General features: G+C 40.8%; 2 protein-coding genes and 1 pseudogene across 2 annotated transcripts; 1 reads left to right on the top strand and 2 right to left on the bottom strand.

Annotated features, from left to right (window-relative positions):
* Positions 1 to 8,026: 8,026 nt before the first annotated feature.
* On the bottom strand, positions 8,027 to 8,953 carry LOC113123668 (olfactory receptor 6N2-like). Its single transcript, XM_026295889.1, has one exon. The coding sequence runs from the start codon at positions 8,951 to 8,953 to the stop codon at positions 8,027 to 8,029; it is 927 nt and encodes a 308-aa protein (XP_026151674.1).
* Positions 8,954 to 11,253: 2,300 nt separating this feature from the next.
* LOC113123871 (olfactory receptor 11A1-like) lies at positions 11,254 to 12,168 on the top strand (the record flags this gene model as incomplete). Its single annotated transcript, XM_026296203.1, has 1 exon — positions 11,254 to 12,168. A coding segment is annotated over exon 1 (915 nt), but the record flags the coding sequence as incomplete, so codon positions are not given.
* Positions 12,169 to 17,222: 5,054 nt separating this feature from the next.
* Positions 17,223 to 18,698, bottom strand: LOC113122999 (uncharacterized; annotated as a pseudogene).
* Between the last annotated feature and the right edge of the window lie 1,412 nt (positions 18,699 to 20,110).

Genomic DNA, 20,110 nt, shown 5'->3' with positions numbered 1-20,110 from the left:
GCTACTCAAAGTTTTGAGGAGGAAGTTTTTGGTGCCTGTTGTTGCAGCATAGTGAGGATCCACTGACAGCAATGAAGGACAGGATCAGGTAGAAGAAGGAAGCCCTGTAGACATAGCTGAGCCAGAGGCCTGCAAACATTTTCCAGGTGTAAGGAGCACTTTGAGAAATTCCTGAACCAAACTAACATGTCCACTGAGGAGGAAACAGACTGTGAAAACTTTGGGAGAGTCTAAATCATATCTCTGGCAGTTGAGTTAGTTGAGAACTGGTGCAGATTTGATGATACGGACTCTTGGACTGTCTTCAATGTTGCTCGATTGATGGAGACAGTCAGGGGTGAATAACATGCAGAAGAAGGCTCAGCACAAAGCCATGTGAGGAACCGGAAGAAAGTTTTTGAGCCACGTTGTGGGAGGGAAATTGAGGAAAGTTAATTTATCCACAAGGATATCAGGGATTATCAGACTGGAATTACTGTATAGTGGCAGACAACAACATATGTCAGGTAAAGATTAAAGATCTTAAACACCCCAGATAGCTCCTCAGCACATGCTATGAGTACTTTGCAAAACACTCAATCTTTGCTGTTTTTGGTGATCGTGATTCTTAATGCAAAAGAAGTGTTTCCATTGCAGTCTTACGAAATACTGTATTCCCTTTTTGATATGCCTGAAATACCACGACATCTAAGCATAAAAACTTTTTCAAAAAATGTGAGTTTTCCATTGGTGTATTCTCTAATGTGGTGGAAATTTATAGGTCAAAAATTCACTCAGTCTTATGTCCCATAGATAAGCGGTCTCAAAAAGGGTCAAACGGAAATGAATCAACCGGACATGAATCAAACGGAAATGTCACTTGGATGTCAGGGCAGCAACACAATCTTCAAACCAGAATTGATGGAAAAGTCACATCTCTGCATTAACTGCATTATTCCGCGATCTCGGTTTCACGTACTCTGACACGTGCCAGATGCTCAATTACACGTGAACAGTTCCTTTGAACGGTTAGCGCTTGGCGTTGCTTTTCATTAAAAACACAAAAAGTGCAAGATGCAGCACAAAGACATGTAGCAAGTCTCTTGAAGACAAAAATCAAAGGTTTGCACTTGAAACGTACTCACAGCTTCCGTTGCTTTCATGATCTGTTACTGCGTCACTCGAACAGCCAACATATGCCACGGGAACAAACAGGGAAAACTCTTCCAACTACGGACTGCGGATTACGGTTCACACTTGCACTTTGTCCTGTCGTCCAGTATTCGACTTAAGCCTCGATAATCTTCGGTTTCAACAACTTTATCGAACAAGCTTCTCGATGGCAACAACCGCTCTCACACACCGCTCTCTTCTTTGTCTCTTCCCGCTGCACTTACGGCACACTCTAAAAGCGGAACACTTGTCAAAATAAAAGCCTCCCAAAAATTATCTCTTAAAAATAATATACCCGTTGCATACTCCTCAACTTTCCATTTGTAGCCCTCCTTCACAGTTTTAAGGTTTGCTCTTGCCAAGATGTACTTGGCCTTATCACCAGAACTGAATGCAGAGATTCAGGATCTCAGGAGTGTTTGAACTTCACGTGTCATCCAAGGCCTACGGTTTGGATAACCACATATCAACCCTGACATCATCAGTGTAGTACTAATGTAAGAGAGTACTGTGTCAGTAAAGTATTGTAGATTTTTATGTTCTAAGATGTTCCACTCTGAGGACAAAACAGTCCTGCAGCTGGGGTAGTGCACTCTCTGGCTACATTTTTACAGTTTTAATAAGTGGTTTTGTTTTTCTCCTAAGGAAAGTATAAGCAGTGAAAAGGTGGTCTAATGGGGTTTTTCCACTAGCACTACTCAGCTCGACTCGACTCAGTTTTTGGGGTTTTCCTTTAGGGGATAGTACCTGGTACCAGGTACTTTTAAGTACCTCCTCAGCTGAGGTCCCAAATGAGCCGAGCCGATACCAAGATGTGACATCAGACCGCGGGCCACTGATTGGACAAGGTGTGACGTCACTGGAAGAGTCATGGATGGGACGTCTGACTGCTTCCGACAGAAGATTCAAACCCTCCATTTTTAAAAATCGGCCTGCTTTTTGTCCTCAGTTGTTATCATGCTGGAATACTGCCCTGCGGCCCAGTCTCCGAAGGGAGGGGATCATGCTCTGCTTCGGTATGTCACAGTACATGTTGGCATTCATGATACCCTCAATGAACTGTAGCTCCCCAGTGCCGGCAGCACTCATGCAGCCCCAAACCATGACACTCCCACCACCATGCTTGACTGTAGGCAAGACAGACTTGTCTTTGTACTCCTCACCTGGTTGCTGCCAGACACGCTTGACAACATCTAAACCAAATAAGTTTATCTTGGTCTCATCAGACCACAGGACACGGTTCCAGTAATCCATGTCCTTAGTCTGCTTCTCTTCAGCAAACTGTTTGCAGGCTTTCGTGTGCATCATGTTTAGAAGAGGCTTCCTTCTGGGACGACAGCCATGCAGACCAATTAGATGCAATGTGCGGCGTATGGTCTGATCACTGACAGGGTGACCCCCCACCTCTTGAACCTCTGCAGCAATGCTGGCAGCACTCATATCTCTATTTCCCAAAGACAACCTCTGGATATGACGCTGAGCATGTGCACTCAACTTCTTTGGTCGACCATGGCGAGGCCTGTTCTGAGTGAAACCTGTCCTGTTAAACCGCTGTATGGTCTTGGCCACTGTGCTGCAGCTCAGTTTCTGGGTCTTGGCAATGTTCTTATAGCCTAGGCCATCTTTATGTAGAGCAAAAATTCTTTTTTTCACATCCTCTGAGAGTTCTCTGCCATGAGGTGCCATGTTGAACTTCCAGTGACCAGTATGAGTGACTGAGAGCAATAACACCAAATTTAACACACCTGCTCCCCATTCACACCTGAGACCTTGTAACACTAACGAGTCACATGACACCAGGGAGGGAAAATGGCTAATTGGGCCCAATTTGGACATTTTCACTTAGGGGTGTACTCACTTTTGTTGCCAACGGTTTAGACATTAATGGCTGTGTGTTGAGTTATTTTGAGGGGACAGCAAATTTATACTGTTATACAAGCTGTACACTCACTACTTTATATTGTAGGAAACGAGAATGCAAAATAAAACACAGGATATGTCCAACACAGGAAGTCCAAAATACAGGACTGTGACACCAATGGTTCATGTCAGTAATGTTTGTGTAAACAAGCGCCCTACATGTGACAAAATCTACATTCTCTGATTTGAAATTTACATTGACAACACACAATCTACACATTTGCAGTTCACTTAGAACCCCAGACTGTCTGCAATGAGTGATACTTGCCACTAGCATCTGGAAATATGTCAATGACCCATGTGTCACTGAAAACACAGACATTGTAGATTCACACTGGGTAGTCCTTTGCCATCAATGTTAATGCATATTGATTTAGGAAGCATATGTTGGAAAGAAGGACTGATGGGAGAGCTGGCTGGTTAGGGTTACCTTTCAGCCTAACACAGACCCCCACCTCCTTGCCACACTTCCATGTCCTCACATACCATTTGTGATACCCCAGCCGCCAGCATCAGTGTCATTGAGGACCAAAGGTCTGGTCCCTACAGCAAGTCAAGGTCTCATAGCATCTCTACAAGAACATCAAATCAGGGAAGTTTTTGTGTTCTTCCTGTAGTGTAATAATGTCTTGCAGTGGTATCACAACAATTATGATCTTACAGTGCTGCGATCCTGGATCCTGTGGGATGTGTGGGGGTATATAGTTATTGTAAGGTATCACTTAAGATTTTAGTGCAATTTAGCGTCAACTCAGTTTTGTTGTAGGCTGTGTACACTCAGCCAGCTAAACTTTGTCAGTCTAATCCAACAGTCCTGTAATAAATCCTCCTTCATGAATTTGATAATGTTCAGTTTGTGGTCAAACTGTTTAAAAGAGGTGCAGACTGAACTGTATGATTATTTTAGAAGATGTAGTCTGCTCTCCAGTTGAACTCTGCTGCATTATACAGAGAGGTGGTGCTGTTTTTTAGGCTGAACTCAATGATATGAAAGAGGGTGGAGAAAATAAGAGAAACTCATGTCAGTACAATACAATCCAATTCAGCAGCATGACAAACTACAACCTCCAAAATGATCAACCAGTTGAATCAACACGTCTCTGAAAGTTTGACCACAAACTGAACATTATCACCTCTATGAAGGAGGATTTATTACAGGACTGTTGGACTAGACTGACTAAGTTATAGTTAGGTGGACCTAATAAACTGACAATGGAGTGTTTCTACTTTAACAATACACCCAGATATGATGCCAATATGAAAATATTCAGTGAATTAACAGTTAAGCCACAACAAACTGGAAACACAAGAATCAAACTGACAATTAGAATCAAACTGTATTTCTGGGTTCTGCAGCAAATTGCTTAGTTAGTAGTGATTACATAGTGTAATTGAAGCTGATAATGCTCTTTACTGTGATTTAGGGTTTTAGAAACATCTTTACACTCAATACTTTTCAAGGCTCAGAGAAATCACATCTCTGTTTTATTCTGACACTAAACAATGACTGTACAACAGTTATCAGTGTTAGTACATTAGACTATTTTACCTGGACAGAACAATTTCCTGAGGTGTTTAGAAATTTCTCTCATTTTTAGTCCATATATGATTGGATTGAACAGAGGATGATATAAAAGTACTTGCAAGGACATTATTAAAAACAAAATTTTAGGAAAATCAGTTTGAGCAACATGACCTAGAAGTACATCAAATGAACCCAAACAGGAAACGTTGATAAGAACAATGAGGTGAGGTAAACAGGTCTGTGCAGCTTTTCTCCTGACTTCTCTACCACTTTGATAGCTGATTATAAATATCCTTATGTAGGTAAAAAGGATGAAAAGCACAGGGAGAATTAAAATGTTAACAAAACAAACCAAGCCATACATATCTAGCACTCTTGATGTCTCACAGAACAGTTGGTTCATTGTGCTATTACACATAATACCTTTGAAATTAAACTTACATAGTTTAACATCAGCATTTACTCCACTTATCACTGCTAACTGACCAGCAGGCAGAGTCCAAGCTACAACCAGTAAAATACAGATGTTTGTTTTTGTCATGATAGTTGGATACTGCAGAGGTTTACATATAGACACATACCTGTCATAGGACATGGCTGCCAACAGTAAAAACTCTGAACCACCTAAAGAATAACCCACTTGAAACTGAAAGAGACATGCAAGATGTGATATGATTGGTTTTTCAGATAAAACATCAAACAGAATCTTTGGGTAAAGAGCAGTGCTAAAAAGAACAGAGTTCAGTAACAAAGCTGCAATGAAAATGTACATAGGCTCATGGAGGTTTTTGTGAATCACTATCAGACACACAATAGTAGAATTACAGCAGATTATTAGAATATATGCTGTAAACATGATCACAAAGTAAACAAATCTATATTTGTCCAGTTCCACATATGCATCAATAGTTATATATGTTATATTTAGCTTATTATCCATTAAGGTTTAAAAACAAAGTGTTAATGACAAAGACTTGAAGTATCAAAGCAAAGATCACATGAACATATTATACAGTATATCTGTCATTCAATTGTCTAATGTATTCACTGATACCCGACCTTGACATGAACTTGTGTTGAAATATACTGCAACAAATACAAACCTCCAGAATACAAAGTGAACTGTTTGACTCTGTGGGTTGATTTTTATCAGCTTGTTTCTCCCTCCATGGATCTCATTAAACTCTCCACCAAGAGCTGTCGTCATGTGAACAACATCAGCTACAGAACATTCAGAACGCTGCTGCTTGGGACTAGAACCAGGAAGTACAACCACATTACTCCTGTTCTCAGATCTCTGCACTGGCTTCCTGTCTCTCAGAGAATAGACTTTAAAACAGCACTGCTTGTGTATAAGTCTCTTCATGGCTCAGCACCACATTACATCTCTGACATGTTGATGCCATATGAACCATCTCGAACTCTGAGAACATCTTCCTGATGATGTTAGACAAGCCTCATCTCTGGCAATGTGTAAGTGTAAGCTAAAAACCTTCCTTTTTAATGTGGCCTATAACATATAACATACTGTGGTTCTTTGTGCGAGTCTTTGAGTGCATCTTTGTCATCTTAGGTAAATCACATGACTATTCATGGTCAGACACACCTTCCTGCATGTGTCCTTTCTAAACAAAAAGTGTCTTAGAAAATTTAAATCAGTGTATTGTTTTCTGTGAATGAGTGAACAAGATGACTTTCACATCATTGTGAAGCAAACACTTTTGGGTACAAGATCCATTTCTCAAAAGTCTTGTCAACCAGTGTTCTGTATGTGTTTTATGGCCTTATTTCACATTCATTCGTTTTTCACAAATCCATGCATAAACACTGTTTTCTCAAAAATACAATCATGTATAAACTTGCTGCTCACATGTTATTGCAGTCCAGTTTGTGCTGATTGTAGTGTTATCAGACTTTAGTCATTAATATGTTTAAAAGACACTGAAAAAAGCACAAATGGCAGGGCATGTCAAAACTTGTCCAGGGCCCCAAAACACCCTCAGACCCCAGAGGGTTAATGTTACCCACGAAATCATAGCAGTAACTTGAAACTTGATTTTGTCCTTTATTCCACTAGTGCAGAACTCACACTGTACATATTTCTGTGGTTGTTGTGTTGTCTCCATAGGGATATATCTGTAGCCTTAGGTTACTTAAACAACAAAATATTACTCACCACGCTGGGGATATATAGTTTAAATCCTATTTCATATGAAATTGAATTTCGACAAACTACAGGAGAACATGTCCTGTCTTCTCCGTCTGCTCTCTTTCCCCAATGATCACGAGCCCAGTGAAACGACGTTCTTAAAGGGGCAATGCACAACACCTGGTTTGCTGGAGCTTGGGCCTGCTGGGTTTGTCAGTGCCACATTAAAAGACCTTTTGATGATTTTAAAGTATCTTTGGTAGCTATGAACCAGCCCACTGTAATGTGTACTTGTTCTATTACAAATTAGTCTCACTATTAATAATAGCATCTGAAGAAGAGAAGCAGTAACTTGAATAGTTAAGTTCTTGAGCCATGATAACTCCAGATTCTATGATCAATCAACTTTATTCACAGCAGGTAACGTCAGTCCAAAGTTTAATTGTGAGGTGATTAGTGGAAATCAAGGAATGGAGTACATGACTTCCATGTCATGGCATCAGTAACATCAATCTGAATCAGATTTCTCACAGTGCTTCTACAAGGGTGAGAGGAACAAAAGCCATATGTCCTGTCTGGTAATAGATAACAGTGAAACTGCCAGGTCACAGTAACACAAGGCCAGTACTTTATTATTTCCCATTGCAGGCTAATCTCTCCATAACAACACCTAGTAACAATCAATCTTTCATTAACTACTCAATTACCAATAAATAAATATCAGAGAATTCTTGCCTCTTAGTAACCACTTGTTTTTATGACTCATATTACAATGATCAGCCAAAGAGTCCTGCAGCAGAGGTTGTGGCCCCCACACATCCCTGATCTCAACATCAGTGTGGGATAAAGAGACAGATGACATTAAATCAGCCTGTACCCACAGAAGAACTGTGACAGCTTCTCCAAGATCCTTAGAACAATCGACTTTATATAATAATTTCACTCCTCACTCTGCTGAGTGAAGCTCAGTGTTTCCTTGTGGGCAGCAACAGCATCAGAGTCTAGTAGCCAAACATTAACACTGTACAATTCCACTTTAATGTGAAGGTCATGATAATGGGCTGCTGATTGACAGGTGAACACAAAAAAGAAATGTGGGACTCAGAAGAGGAAAGATGGAATTTGGCAGAAACTGATCAGTCATCACATTATTGAATCTGACAATGCTCTTTACTGTGTGTAAGGAAACTAAACAAATCCTGACATTAAATTATTTCCAGTGAGCAGACAAATCACATCTCAGCAGTATTCTTTCATAAGGTATCATAATAATCAAATAATTAGTTTGTTTTACCCTGACAGAACAGCTTCTTTAGGTGTTTATAAATTTCTTTCATTTTTAGTCCATATATAATTGGATTAAATAGAGGATTATACAAAACTATCTGTAAAGTCATTACTAAACGTGCTATCGTTGGAAAGTCTGATTCCAGTCGAACAGTAATAACATCATATGTTGTCAAAAAACAATAGTTAATTAAAACCAGTAGGTGAGGTACACAGGTCTGTGCAGCTTTTGTCCTGACTTCTCTACCACTTCGATAACATATTATAAGTATCCTGGTGTATGTAAAAAGTATGAAGAGCACAGGAAGAACAACAATATTTGAAAAAATGAACAGCCCATGTACAGTTATAGCTCTGGAACTCACACAAAAAAGTTTGTAAATTGAGTTATTGCAAAAAATGACTTTCAGAGTAAAACTGCAGAGTTTTTGATTAGCGCTCATTGTTGCAGGTCCTACCTCCTGACATGCAGGCACAAGCCAAGATAAAGCTAGAAAGACACTGACTGTTCTTTTTGTCATGACAGTTGGATACTGCAGAGGTTTACATATAGACACATACCTGTCATAGGCCATGGCTGCCAACAGTAAAAACTCTGAACCACCTAAAGAATAAAACATATAAAACTGAACAAGGCAGGCCTGATAAGATATGATCTGTTGTTCAGATAAAAAGTCAATGAGTAGCTTTGGGTAGATATTAGTGCTGAAAAGAACAGAGTTCAGTAACAAAGCTGCAATGAAAATGTACATAGGCTCATGGAGGTCTCTGTGTTTCCAGATCAGGTACACAATAGTAGAATTACTGCAGATTATTAGAATATAAACTATTAAAACAACCATAAAATAAAGGTATCTGTATTTGTGAACCTCCACATGCCCACCAAATGTTATATATGTTACATTTAAATCTTTCTCCATTGAAATCATAAAATAAAATTGATTAAGAAAAAATTCCAGTGTGTGAATAGAAATTGATGTAGAGGATTTCACTTTGCAAATGTCAATAACATTTCTTCTGTACTGAATTTTATTATTCACAGTTACCTTTTTGAAACTCATTGAGGTGCTCATTTCCAAACCACAGAAAGAGAACTGATTGAGCCTATACAGTATTTTTATCAGACTGATTTATCCTCCATGGATCTCATTAAACTTTCCAACCAGACTTACTAACATATAGGTACTATCAGTAAGTGAGAACTCAAGAGATCAGATTGTCGTTAGACCTGTTTTAATGAAAATAATACCTGATTACATTTAGACACAAAAAAACGATACGGTTAGATGTAGTGAAAACAAAACTATGTGGTTAAGTTTAGGCACAGACAAACACTCGTTTCTCAGGAAATCCCTTGTCTTATGTCTTATTCACACACCAAATTCACCTCTTTTTGTCAATATCTGATGTAAAAGGTACTTGACAAACATATGAGCCGTGGAGATATCCTGTGTACACATGGGAGTAATGGGGTCATAAGTTGCAGGACACATCCCAAGCACTTTGATGCATACTTATTTTAGCACAGATTGTTTGACAAACTGTCCTCCTGGTTTGGTGTTTAAAGCAACATTAACTGATCTGACCACAGTCTCAACCAATGTGAAATTCTTGTAGTAGGTCTAAATTTTTGCAGGGACCAAATTCCCTTCACAAACCTGTGTGATTTCAGAAGTAAACAGTATATTCATTCTTTTCGTTTGTCTTCACCAATGTGAATACTATGAGACAGGCTGTAATCAAAGTCATAAACCAGCTGCCTGTGAAATTGTTGTCAAGGTGAAGTTACGTAAAAGCTGAGTCATGGCAAGTGGACGTGTTAAGTAGAAATGTTTTACCACTCATCCAAGAGGCTTCATCCTAATGAGGGAGGTTCCTCAGAACAGTTCCTCCAGCATGTCCTGGGTCTTCTCCTGGGTCTCCTCCCAGTGGGACATGCCCAGAACACCTCCCCAGGGAGGCACCCAGGAGGCATCTGGCACAGATGCCTGAGCCACCTCACTTGGCCCCTCTCGAAGTGGAGGAGCAGCGGCTCTACTCCGAGCTCCTCCTGGGTGACCGAGCTCCTCACCCTAACTCTAAGGGGGAGCCCGGCCACTCTAGGAAGGAATTTCATTTTAGCTACTTGAATCCGAGATCTTGTCCTTTCGGTCATGACCCAAAGCTCATGACCACAGGTGAAAGTAGGAACATAGATTGACTGGTAAATCAAGAGCTTTACCTTTCGACTCAGCCTCTTCTTCACCACAACAGGCTGGTACATCGACCGTATTGCTGCTGCCGATGCACCGATCCATCTGTCAATCTCAAGCTCTGTTCTTCCCTCACTCGTGAACAAGATCCCAAGATACTTAAACTCCACCTGAGGCAGGATCTCTCCCCTGACCTGGAGATGGCAAGCCACCTCTTTCCAATTGAGAACTATGGCCTCGGACTTGGAGGTGCTGATTCTCATCCAAGCCACTTCACACTCGGTTACAAACCGCCCTACTGCATGCTGAAGGTCCTGGCTCGATGGAGCCAACAGGACAACATCATCTGCAAAAAGCAGAGATGAAATCCTGTGTTCCCCGAACTGGACTCCCTCCGGCCCTGGCTGCACCTAGAAATTCCATTCATAAAAATAATGAATAAGAACCGGTGATCACCCTGAAGTAGGTATAGAGCTGGTACACAGTGTTCAGTGAGAGGAACAAAAACCACATTGTTTCTCACACTGAATGACGACAGCCGTTAAAATCACATGGATTCTGATCTGACCGTTCTGACAGAGTTCTCACACTCACACATCAGATAGGAATCGGATCTAGGACCACATATGCTGGTGGCACATAACTGATCTGAGAACATCTGGTCTGGTCTGTTCACACTTGCTTCCAACATTCGGTCTTAGTCACTTTGAGGGTAAAATACTGAATTTGGGTCTTTTCAGCAGGCATTGAAAACACAGTAACATTTAGAAGATCAGGTCTCTAGAGTTTGGAGTAAGTTGGTGCAGAGTCTAATGAGACCCATGGGGGTGAATCCATTTGATAAAAACATTGCACACACTCAAACCGACCACTATCCAATCTCTGAGCTTCTGTGCTTGTTACACCACACAGGTGCATTTCAAGGTCAGTAACAACTACTGAATAAGACAATCTAATGCAGGTTGTGAGAACTTGTGAGAAGTTCTGCACATGTTTCACTGGCTAACTCTTTGTTTCAGACATCTTTAATGGATAATAACTTAAATGTGACATATTTAACTCTTGATGGTTATGTGGAAATTCACAAATACAGATATCTTTATTTTGTGATCATGTTTACAGCATATATTTTAATAATCTGCAGTAATTCTACTATTGTGTGTCTGATAGTTATTCACAAAAACCTCCATGAGCCTATGTACATTTTCATTGCAGCTTTGTTAATGAACTCTGTTCTTCTCAGCACTGCTGCCTACCCAAAGATTTTAACTGATGTTTTATCTGAAAAACAGATCATATCATATTCAGCCTGTCTCTTTCAGTGGTTTGTATATTACTTTATATCTGGTTCAGAGATCTATCTGTTGGCAGCCATGTCCTATGACAGGTATGTGTCTATATGTAAACCTCTGCAGTATCCAACTATCATGAGGAAAACAAACATCTGTATTGTCCTGGTTGTAGCTTGGCTTCTGCCTTTTTGTCAGACAGCAGTGCCAGTTGTTTTGAGTTCTGATGCTAAACTGTGTAAATTTAATTTCAAAGGAATCATTTGCAGCAGTGCAGTTTTGAAGCTTCGATGTGTGAGTTCAATAGTTCTGTATATTTATGGCTTAGTTGCTTTAATAAATGCTATAATTGTCCCTGTGCTGTTCATCCTCTTTACCTACATAAGGATATTTATAATCACCTATCGAAGTGGTAGAGAAGTCAGGAGAAAAGCTGCACAGACCTGTTTACCTCACCTGATTGTTCTAATCAATTACACATGTCTTTTTGGATTTGATATACTTATAGCTCGATTAGAGATTGATTTTCCAGCAATTGTCCATTTAATAATGACGTTACAAATGATTTTGTATCATCCCCTTTTCAATCCAATCATATATGGACTAAAAATGAAAGAAATTTATAAACACCTCAGGAAATTGTTCTGTCCAGGTAAAATAGTCTAATGTACTAACACTGATAACTGTTGTACATTCATTGTTTAGTGTTTGAATAAAACAGATGTGATTTTGGGGCTTTTAAAGGAATTTATTACAAAAATTTATTTCTAATGCACTAGTACATAGAGTATCATCCAGTTCAGCAGTGTGCTTTTTTTAGTTTAGTCACAAGTATTGTTAAAATATTAAAGTTTGTTTTTAATAATCTAAAAAACTATCAACCTCTTACAAGGAGTGATGTGATCATTGTCTCTTAGTGTATGTCTAAGGCTTAGTCGCCTCGGTAAATGTTATGATTCTCCCTGTGCTTTTCATCCTTTTTACCTACATAAGGATATTTATAATCAGCTATCGAAGTGGTAGAGAAGTCAGGACAAAAGCTGCACAGACCTGTTTACCTCACCTCATTGTTCTAATCAATTTTTCTTGCTTTGGTTCATTTGATGTACTTCTAGTTTAATTGGAAACACTACAAACAATTTTGTATCATCCTCTTTTCAGTCCAATCGTATATGAACTAAAGATGAAAGAAATTTATCAACACCTCAGGAAATTGTTCTGTCCAGGTAAGATAGTCTAATGTACTAACACTGATAACTGTTGTACAGTCAATGTTTAGTGTCACAATAAAACAGAGATACATTTTTCTCTGCTATTTTTTAAGTAAAAAATGTTTTTTAAACAGTTGTACATACAGTATCATCCATTTCAATAATGTAAAGGTGATTCCAGTTTGATTTTAATGAACTACAGCAAAATAGAAACATGTTACCAGTAGTGATGTGTCTCTGAGTGTTTTGTTCATATAGTTAATAGTTTATTGTGAATATATTTGTTACATGTATGTATAATGACTCTTCATTCTCTTATATGGCTTATAAAATATTTTTAGTCTGTCAATGGTAAAAAAAAATCTGTTGGCAGACAAAGGACTTTCTCTAGATTCACAAAGGCAACATCATTTGTGCACACTTTCCTCCTGTACCTGGAAGTCCCACAGGATCTTAGCTCGGTCATTCTCCACCACCTTTGGAGGTGTGTCCCATTTTGACCTTGGGATCTCCAGCCCATACTTGATACAGATGTTCCTGTACACTATGCCAGCCACTTGGTTATGGCGTTCCATGTATGCCCTGCCTCCTAGCATCTTACAACCTGCTGTTATGTGCTGGATTGTCTCAGGGGCATCTTTGCACAGCCTGCACCTGGGGTCCTGCCTGGTGTGGTAGACCCCAGCCTCTATCGATCTTGTGCTCAGGGCCTGTTCTTGTGCTGCTACTATTAGTGCCTCTGTGCTGTCTTTCAGTCCAGTTTTTTCCAGCCACTGGTAGGACTTTTTGATATCAGCCACTTCTTGTATCTGTCAGTGGTACATACCATGCAGGAGTTTGTCCTGCCATGATGGTTCTTGCTCCTCTTCCTCTGCATCGGGCTTCTGTTGCCTGAGATATTCACTAAGTATTCCATCGCTTGCACGCCATCTTCATGATGTACTCATGGATCTTTGCTGTTTCATCTTGGATAGTCTCTCCGACGCTCACCAGTCCTCAGCCTCCTTCCTTCTACTTAGTGTACAGTCTCAGGATGCTGGATTTGGGGTGAAGTCCTCCATACATTGTGAAGAGCTTCCTTGTGTTGATATCAGTAGCTTCTATGTACTCTTTTGGCCAGCTTATTATGCCAGCGGGGTATCTGATGACCGGAAGGGCGTAGGTGTTGATGGCTTGGACCTTGTTCTTCCCATTTAGCTGACTTCTTAGGACTTGCCTTACTCTCTGTAGGTATTTGGCTGTGGCAGCTTTCCTTGCGGCTTCTTCTTGGTTCCCATTTGCCTGTGGGATTCCAAGGTATTTGTAGCTTCCTCAACATCCACTATGCTGCCTTCTAGAAGTTCAACTCCTTCAGTCCTGACAACCACACTTGTCCAGTCTGAATGACATTCCAATGTTGTTGCTGTATACCCTGGTGGTATGGATCAGTGAGTCGATGTCTCGCTCATTCCTGGCGTACAGCTTGATGTCATCTATGTACAGGAGATGGCTGATGGTTGCTCCATTTCGTAGTCTGTATCCAAGGCCAGTCTTAGTGATGATCTGGATGAGAGGGTTCAGGCCTATGCAGAACAGCAGCGGGGACAGAGCATCTCCTTGGTAGATGCCACACTTGATGGAGACTTGTGCAATTGGCTTGAGGTTGGCCACTAGGGTTGTTTTCCACAGCCCCATTGAGTTCCTTATGAAGGTTCTTAGAGTCCTATTGATGTTTTATAGCTCCAGGCATTCCAGGTGAGGCATTGAGTCGTAGGCTTTCTTGTAGTCAATCCAGGCGGTGCACAGGTTGGTTTGTCTGCTCTTACAGTCTCGAGTGACTGCTTTATCTATTGTGTCAAGTAAACAATCAGAGGAAGGTGAAGCAGTGTCTCCTCCTCCTCTCTCAGGTTGTCTGAATGTCAACACTCACTGCAAACTGTGTTTCAGCTGCAGACTTTATTACCTGCACTTTGAAGTCTGTAGTATAGCTCTTTGTTTTTGGTATTTTCACTTGTATTACACTAGGAGTTAGAGTTTAACCTGAACCTGAACGATTCATCTAACACTAATGACTACTGGAAGAAAATTACTGTAAATATACACAAATAAGTTGCTTTGCTCTCTTTATACAGATCTGTTATCTGTCTCAGAAGTTTAACAGACAGAGTGAGAAGAGCAGTGGGGAGAACATGCATCCCTGGAAGACACCAGATCTGACTGTGCTGGATGTGATTTTCCTCAGCCTCATGTCCTGCATCCTATCCGCCAGTCTAAAGTGTTAGCTGTCCATCATTAATTCAGAAAATTGGGAAGGCCTGTTGTGCAATTCATAAGTTATTTCACCAAGCAAACCACAGGAATTAATTTTTTTGTTCATGTATAGTCTGCCATGTTTACAAAACATAGTGCTGAGGTGGGTTGAAGGGGTCCTTCATGCTTCCAAGTACATTTTAATTGGACACTTGTCCATTAATATTTGTGTTGTTTGTACAGGTGTGAAGACTGAAATCACATCAGGGTTTGAATCAAGTCAACCTAGATGATCAGTGTAAAAAGCTAGAAGCCCTTGTACCTCCACTTCCACCCCATTTGCTCAGCAACTGGTTCATATATTCTATAGTAAACATTTTAGATTATTGACAATGTCAATTATCGGTACCAAAAATGGACACTGACTGTAGGAAGAGCTTCTATTACAACACCTGGCAAGTCCCCTCGCAAGTTACGTATCATTGAGAGTTTTCCCAACTAACAAGCAACTCAGACTCCAGAGTTTGACGAAGTTGTGGACATGGTAGCAGGCCTTGATGAGAAGTTTAACAAACTCCATTGAGGATGAAGCAACCTTTTAAAACACACTGTACTGTCATGGTCAGTTAACTTTCTGGAGACATGGTGTGTTTTAAGGCCTTGTAATTGTAAAGACTTTTGAGGAACAGTTCTGTGATAATTTCAACTTCAGAATGACTTTCAAATAATCACATTATCATGTCCTTTCACAAGCACTTTATTAGAAACAGCATACCAATATTTGGTAGGGCTACACTTTGATCTCAAAACAATCTCAAGTTCCAGATCTTGGAAACATTATTTTTGAGATTTTCCTCCAAATTCATCTGGTGACTTGGGAGGCCACTGAAGTACACTGAACTCATCGTCATGTTCATGAAACCAGTTTGAAATTGCATTGCTGGTACACGATGGTCATATTCAATAACTGCAAGACAAACAGGTGTATAGCTCTTTCTAATAAAGGGGACGTACACAATGCTAGGCAGGTGGTTTTAATGCTGTGACTGATCAGTGTATACCAGATAGTTCTACCTGCCCCTTGTCAGATCACTTAATACACTTTCATGCCCATGCCCATTTTCTAAAGGTTTGGTTGGTAGATGGTAGATGGTAAAAATAAATGCTTTCGTATAATAGGTACATGGAGAGAAGCTTCAGATAGACCATATTGTTTTCTAAACTGTATCCAAATCTTCATTGAATTATTAACTATCAGGTTGCAAGTCTTTCTTGTGGAGTCGCTCAAGGTTCTATTCTTGGTCCTATTCTTTTCTCATTATATTTATTACCACTTGGGTCAATTATAGCCAGGCATAATTTGTCTTTCCACTGCTATGCAGACAATCTGCAAATCTATCCTCCTTGAAACACAGAACAAAATCACTCACAAAATTGTTCATTTGACAGGATTAATGACATCAAGTGGTTAAGCCAAAGTATTCTTTGTTTAAATGAAGATAAAACAGAGTATATTGTAGGACACGGTGATGGCTGGCTTTGGCACACTATCCCCAAGGTTCAGCGTAACAGTCAGAAATATTGGGAAGCTATTTGACAGTTATTTGAAGTTTGATAAACATATTGATAACCTAGTCAAGATGAGTTTTATCAATTGCTTTTGTTGGCCTAACCTAAAACCTTTCTGAGTTGTGATGACCTTGAGATAGCCATCCATGCTTTAATCAGTTCCAGAGTTGATTACTGCAATGCACTATATGTTGGCATCTCTCAGTCCTCCCTCAGCTGTCTTCAACTTGTGCAAAATGCAGCGGCCCATCTTTTAACTGGCACAAGTATACAGAGAGCATATTACATCTACCCTTTGATCACTTTATTGGCTTCCTGTTCATTTTAAGATAAACTTTAAACTTTTGTTTGTTTCATGGCCTTTCTCCGTTCAGTTGTATAATACATCTACAATGCTAACACATACCCATTTGTAATGGATGAAGCCTTGGCCTGGAAGAGAGGTTGTCAGGCGGTCCCCAACCTTCTCTGTGTGCTTAGACCCTTAACCACAACACCCTCCAGTTGGCTGGTCAGCAGTGACTGGCCAGGTCACTGCCCCTCTCCTTCAGGCTTCCGGCTTGTGTCCTCCCTCTTGTGCCAGAGCCAACAGGAGGCTCTCTCTGCCGCTTCTCCCAGCCTACGAACGACTGCTTTCCTCAAGTGGCCTTTCAGTCCAACCTTTGTCATTAGATTCCACACAGATTGAGCTGGGAATCCTCAACACCCGACTTCCACTGTCATCAGCCATATTGTCCACCCCTTGTCCCGGCAGTCTTGGACAAGTTGCTGGTATTTGCCATTTTTTCTCTCTGCAGCTTCCTCACAACCCTCCTCCCATGGTACCGTCAGCTCCACCAGGATGGTCTTCATTCCCTCTAAAAACCACATAACGATGTCGGGCCTTAGATTTGTGGACTGTACCGCCTCTGGGAAGTGGAGTCTCATCCCGAGGTCGACCTCCATTTCCCATCCCTGGGCTTACTGCAGGAGATTCTGCCTAGCTTGGCTGTGGACGGCAGGTCTTTGGCCCTCTTTCACAAAGGCAATGGTGCTCAGCAGTGGTCTTGCTTTGGCCGATTGTTTCTTCCCCCTTTCCTTCTCCAGGATGTCTGTGAGCACTTCCACCACCTTATCATGACGCCACCTGTACCTGCCCTGTGTCAATGCGATCTTACACCCTGAAAGAATGTGTGCCATTGTTCCTTTCCCGCCACATAACCTGCACATTGGGTCCTCCCTCTTCCCCCACCTGTGCAAATTAACTGGGGTTGGTAAGGTGTCATACACTGCTCTGAGTAGAAAGGATATACGGAAGGGCTCCAGCCGCCACAGTTCACTCCATGTGATTGTTCTCTTGGGGAGGTTCCACCTCGTCCAGGCGCCTTGAGTTACACGCTCGATGGCTTTTGCTCTTCTCCCTTCTTCCTCAAGGTTTCGGACTTCAACCTGAATCATGGATCTCCTCTCCCAAGGGGTGGACTTTGACCACTGCTGGAAATGTGCTGTTCCTAGACCCTGTCTTCCAGTGCAAGGGTTACCAATGATCTCTTTGGTCCTAAGAGAACATTCTGCCAGGTTAATTGCCGTGCTGGTGGCCCACTTACGGCCAGATCTTGTTCTGACTCCTGCTTCCCTGGTGAGTTGGTCTCGAGAGTCCCTATATGTCAGGGACAGTCTGCACTTGGCGACTTTAAACACCTCCACCACTGATGACAGGGGAAGCTGGAGCTGGCCTGACCTTATGTAAAGCCCCAAGGCTGTAAAGCTCGGGGGTATTCCCAACCATCTTCTAAGGTGCTTGTTGAACTTCCTCTCCATTTCTTCAACAGTTGATAGGAGCACCTAATACACATTTAGAAGCCACATTAGTCTCGGAAGCAGGCCATGTTGGTAGATCCAGCACTTGTATTTCCCTGGCAGGCCAAACTTGTCAGTCTTCTTCAGCCATTCTTCAACTTGTTTTCCAGTGCTGGAGATGGTGTTCTTGTCTGACAGGGAATCATCATACCACTTTCCAAGGCATCTAATCGGGTTCCCCTGGATGTTTGGGATCACTTCCCCTTGAACAAGTAGCTTGAACCTTCCAGTTGTTTTGCCCTTTTGGATCACCAAGCTCCTTGATTTCTTGGGCTTAACCCTCTGGGGTCTGAGGGTGTTTTTGGGGCCTATACAAATTTTGACATGTCCTGACATTTGTGTCTTTTAAACATATTAATGTCTAAAGTCTAATAACACTGTAATCAGCACAAAATTGGCTACAATAATATGTGAGCAGCAAGTTTATACATTATACATTCATACATTATAACGACCAGACAAAGACGCACATAATGAGCCTTTCAGTCAATGTAGATGGGACGGATTAGTGCAGCACAATACAACACAATGAGGAGCCAAACGATCCTCATTTGAGTTAAAATCAGTGTTTTTACTCTGAGGACAAGCTAAACTATTTGTCTCTGTGTGGAATACAAGGAGCGCCGCTTCACGTGCGTAACGCGCCATCATCGAAACGCGCAGAAAAAGTGAGTAAATTCTATGATGAAGTTTGATATTTTGTGTCATTTCTCGGGGGTGTGCACATATTTACCTGGTTCACCTGAGATTATTTACATGTGAACAGTGAACAGTGTACAAGGCGGGACCGCATTACCTGTAATGAGGTGAGACAGAAAAAAACTGACTTCTCCTTACGTTCATACAGATTAAATAAAAAGTGATGATTCGTTTTTGACTTGAATTGTTTCACTCAAAAGAAAACATTTCAAGCTTTTTAACCATATAAGTCTTATTTTTATGAGGCAAGTATTCGCTGAGATTCTGGTTGTTTTATTTACGCGTCTGTGAAGAGAAATGGCAGAGACAGAAAAGTCCGAGAGCGCACCCTGTCGGCTTTCTTTATTTTAAAAAAGCACAACGTTTTGTTGTTATTATGATGGTATACCACTAAAACTAGATCCTTTACAGATTTGAATGATATACTTCTTTTATCTGTACGATCAGAATTGACGGAGTAATTTAAGTTTGTTTCGGCCTTATCAGAAAAAGATGCGTCAAAATGCGCCGGCGCGTGCGTCGACCCCAGAGGGGGTTTTTGGGTCCTGACATTTGTGCTTTTTTCAGTGTTTTTTAAACATATTAATGTCTAAAGTCTAATAACACTGTAATCAGCACAAAATTGGCTACAATAATATGTGAGCAGCAAGTTTATACATGATTGTGTTTTTGAGAAAAAAGTGTTTATGCATGGTCAGTGAAAAACTAAAATTTTTTACTCACTGAAATAAGACCATAAAACACAAACAGAACATTGGTTCACAAGACCTTGGAGACCTGCATGTTGTAGGCTAAAGTGTTTACTTCAGAGTGCTGTGAATGTCATCTTTTCAGTAGTTGTTACTGACCATGAAATGCACCTGTGTGGTGTAACAAGCACAGAAGCTCAGAGATTGGACAGTGGTTGGTTTGAGTCTGTGCAATGTTTTTATCAAATGAATTCACCCCCATGGATCTCATTAGACTCTGCACCAACTTACTTATAACTCCAGAGACCTCATAGTTGTTCTGCTTTGTTTATTTACTGGCGTATTGTGTTTAGTGTGTTG

This window comes from Mastacembelus armatus, chromosome 21 (assembly GCF_900324485.2).
Source record: "Mastacembelus armatus chromosome 21, fMasArm1.2, whole genome shotgun sequence".
Lineage (NCBI taxonomy): Eukaryota > Metazoa > Chordata > Actinopteri > Synbranchiformes > Mastacembelidae > Mastacembelus > Mastacembelus armatus.
This window is presented reverse-complemented; position numbering and strand designations above follow the sequence as displayed.

Excerpts from the sequence above, each read along its gene's own strand:
- LOC113123668 (XM_026295889.1), bottom strand. The coding sequence starts at position 8,953 with ATGGAGAAAGATTTAAATGTAACATATATAACATTTGGTGGGCATGTG.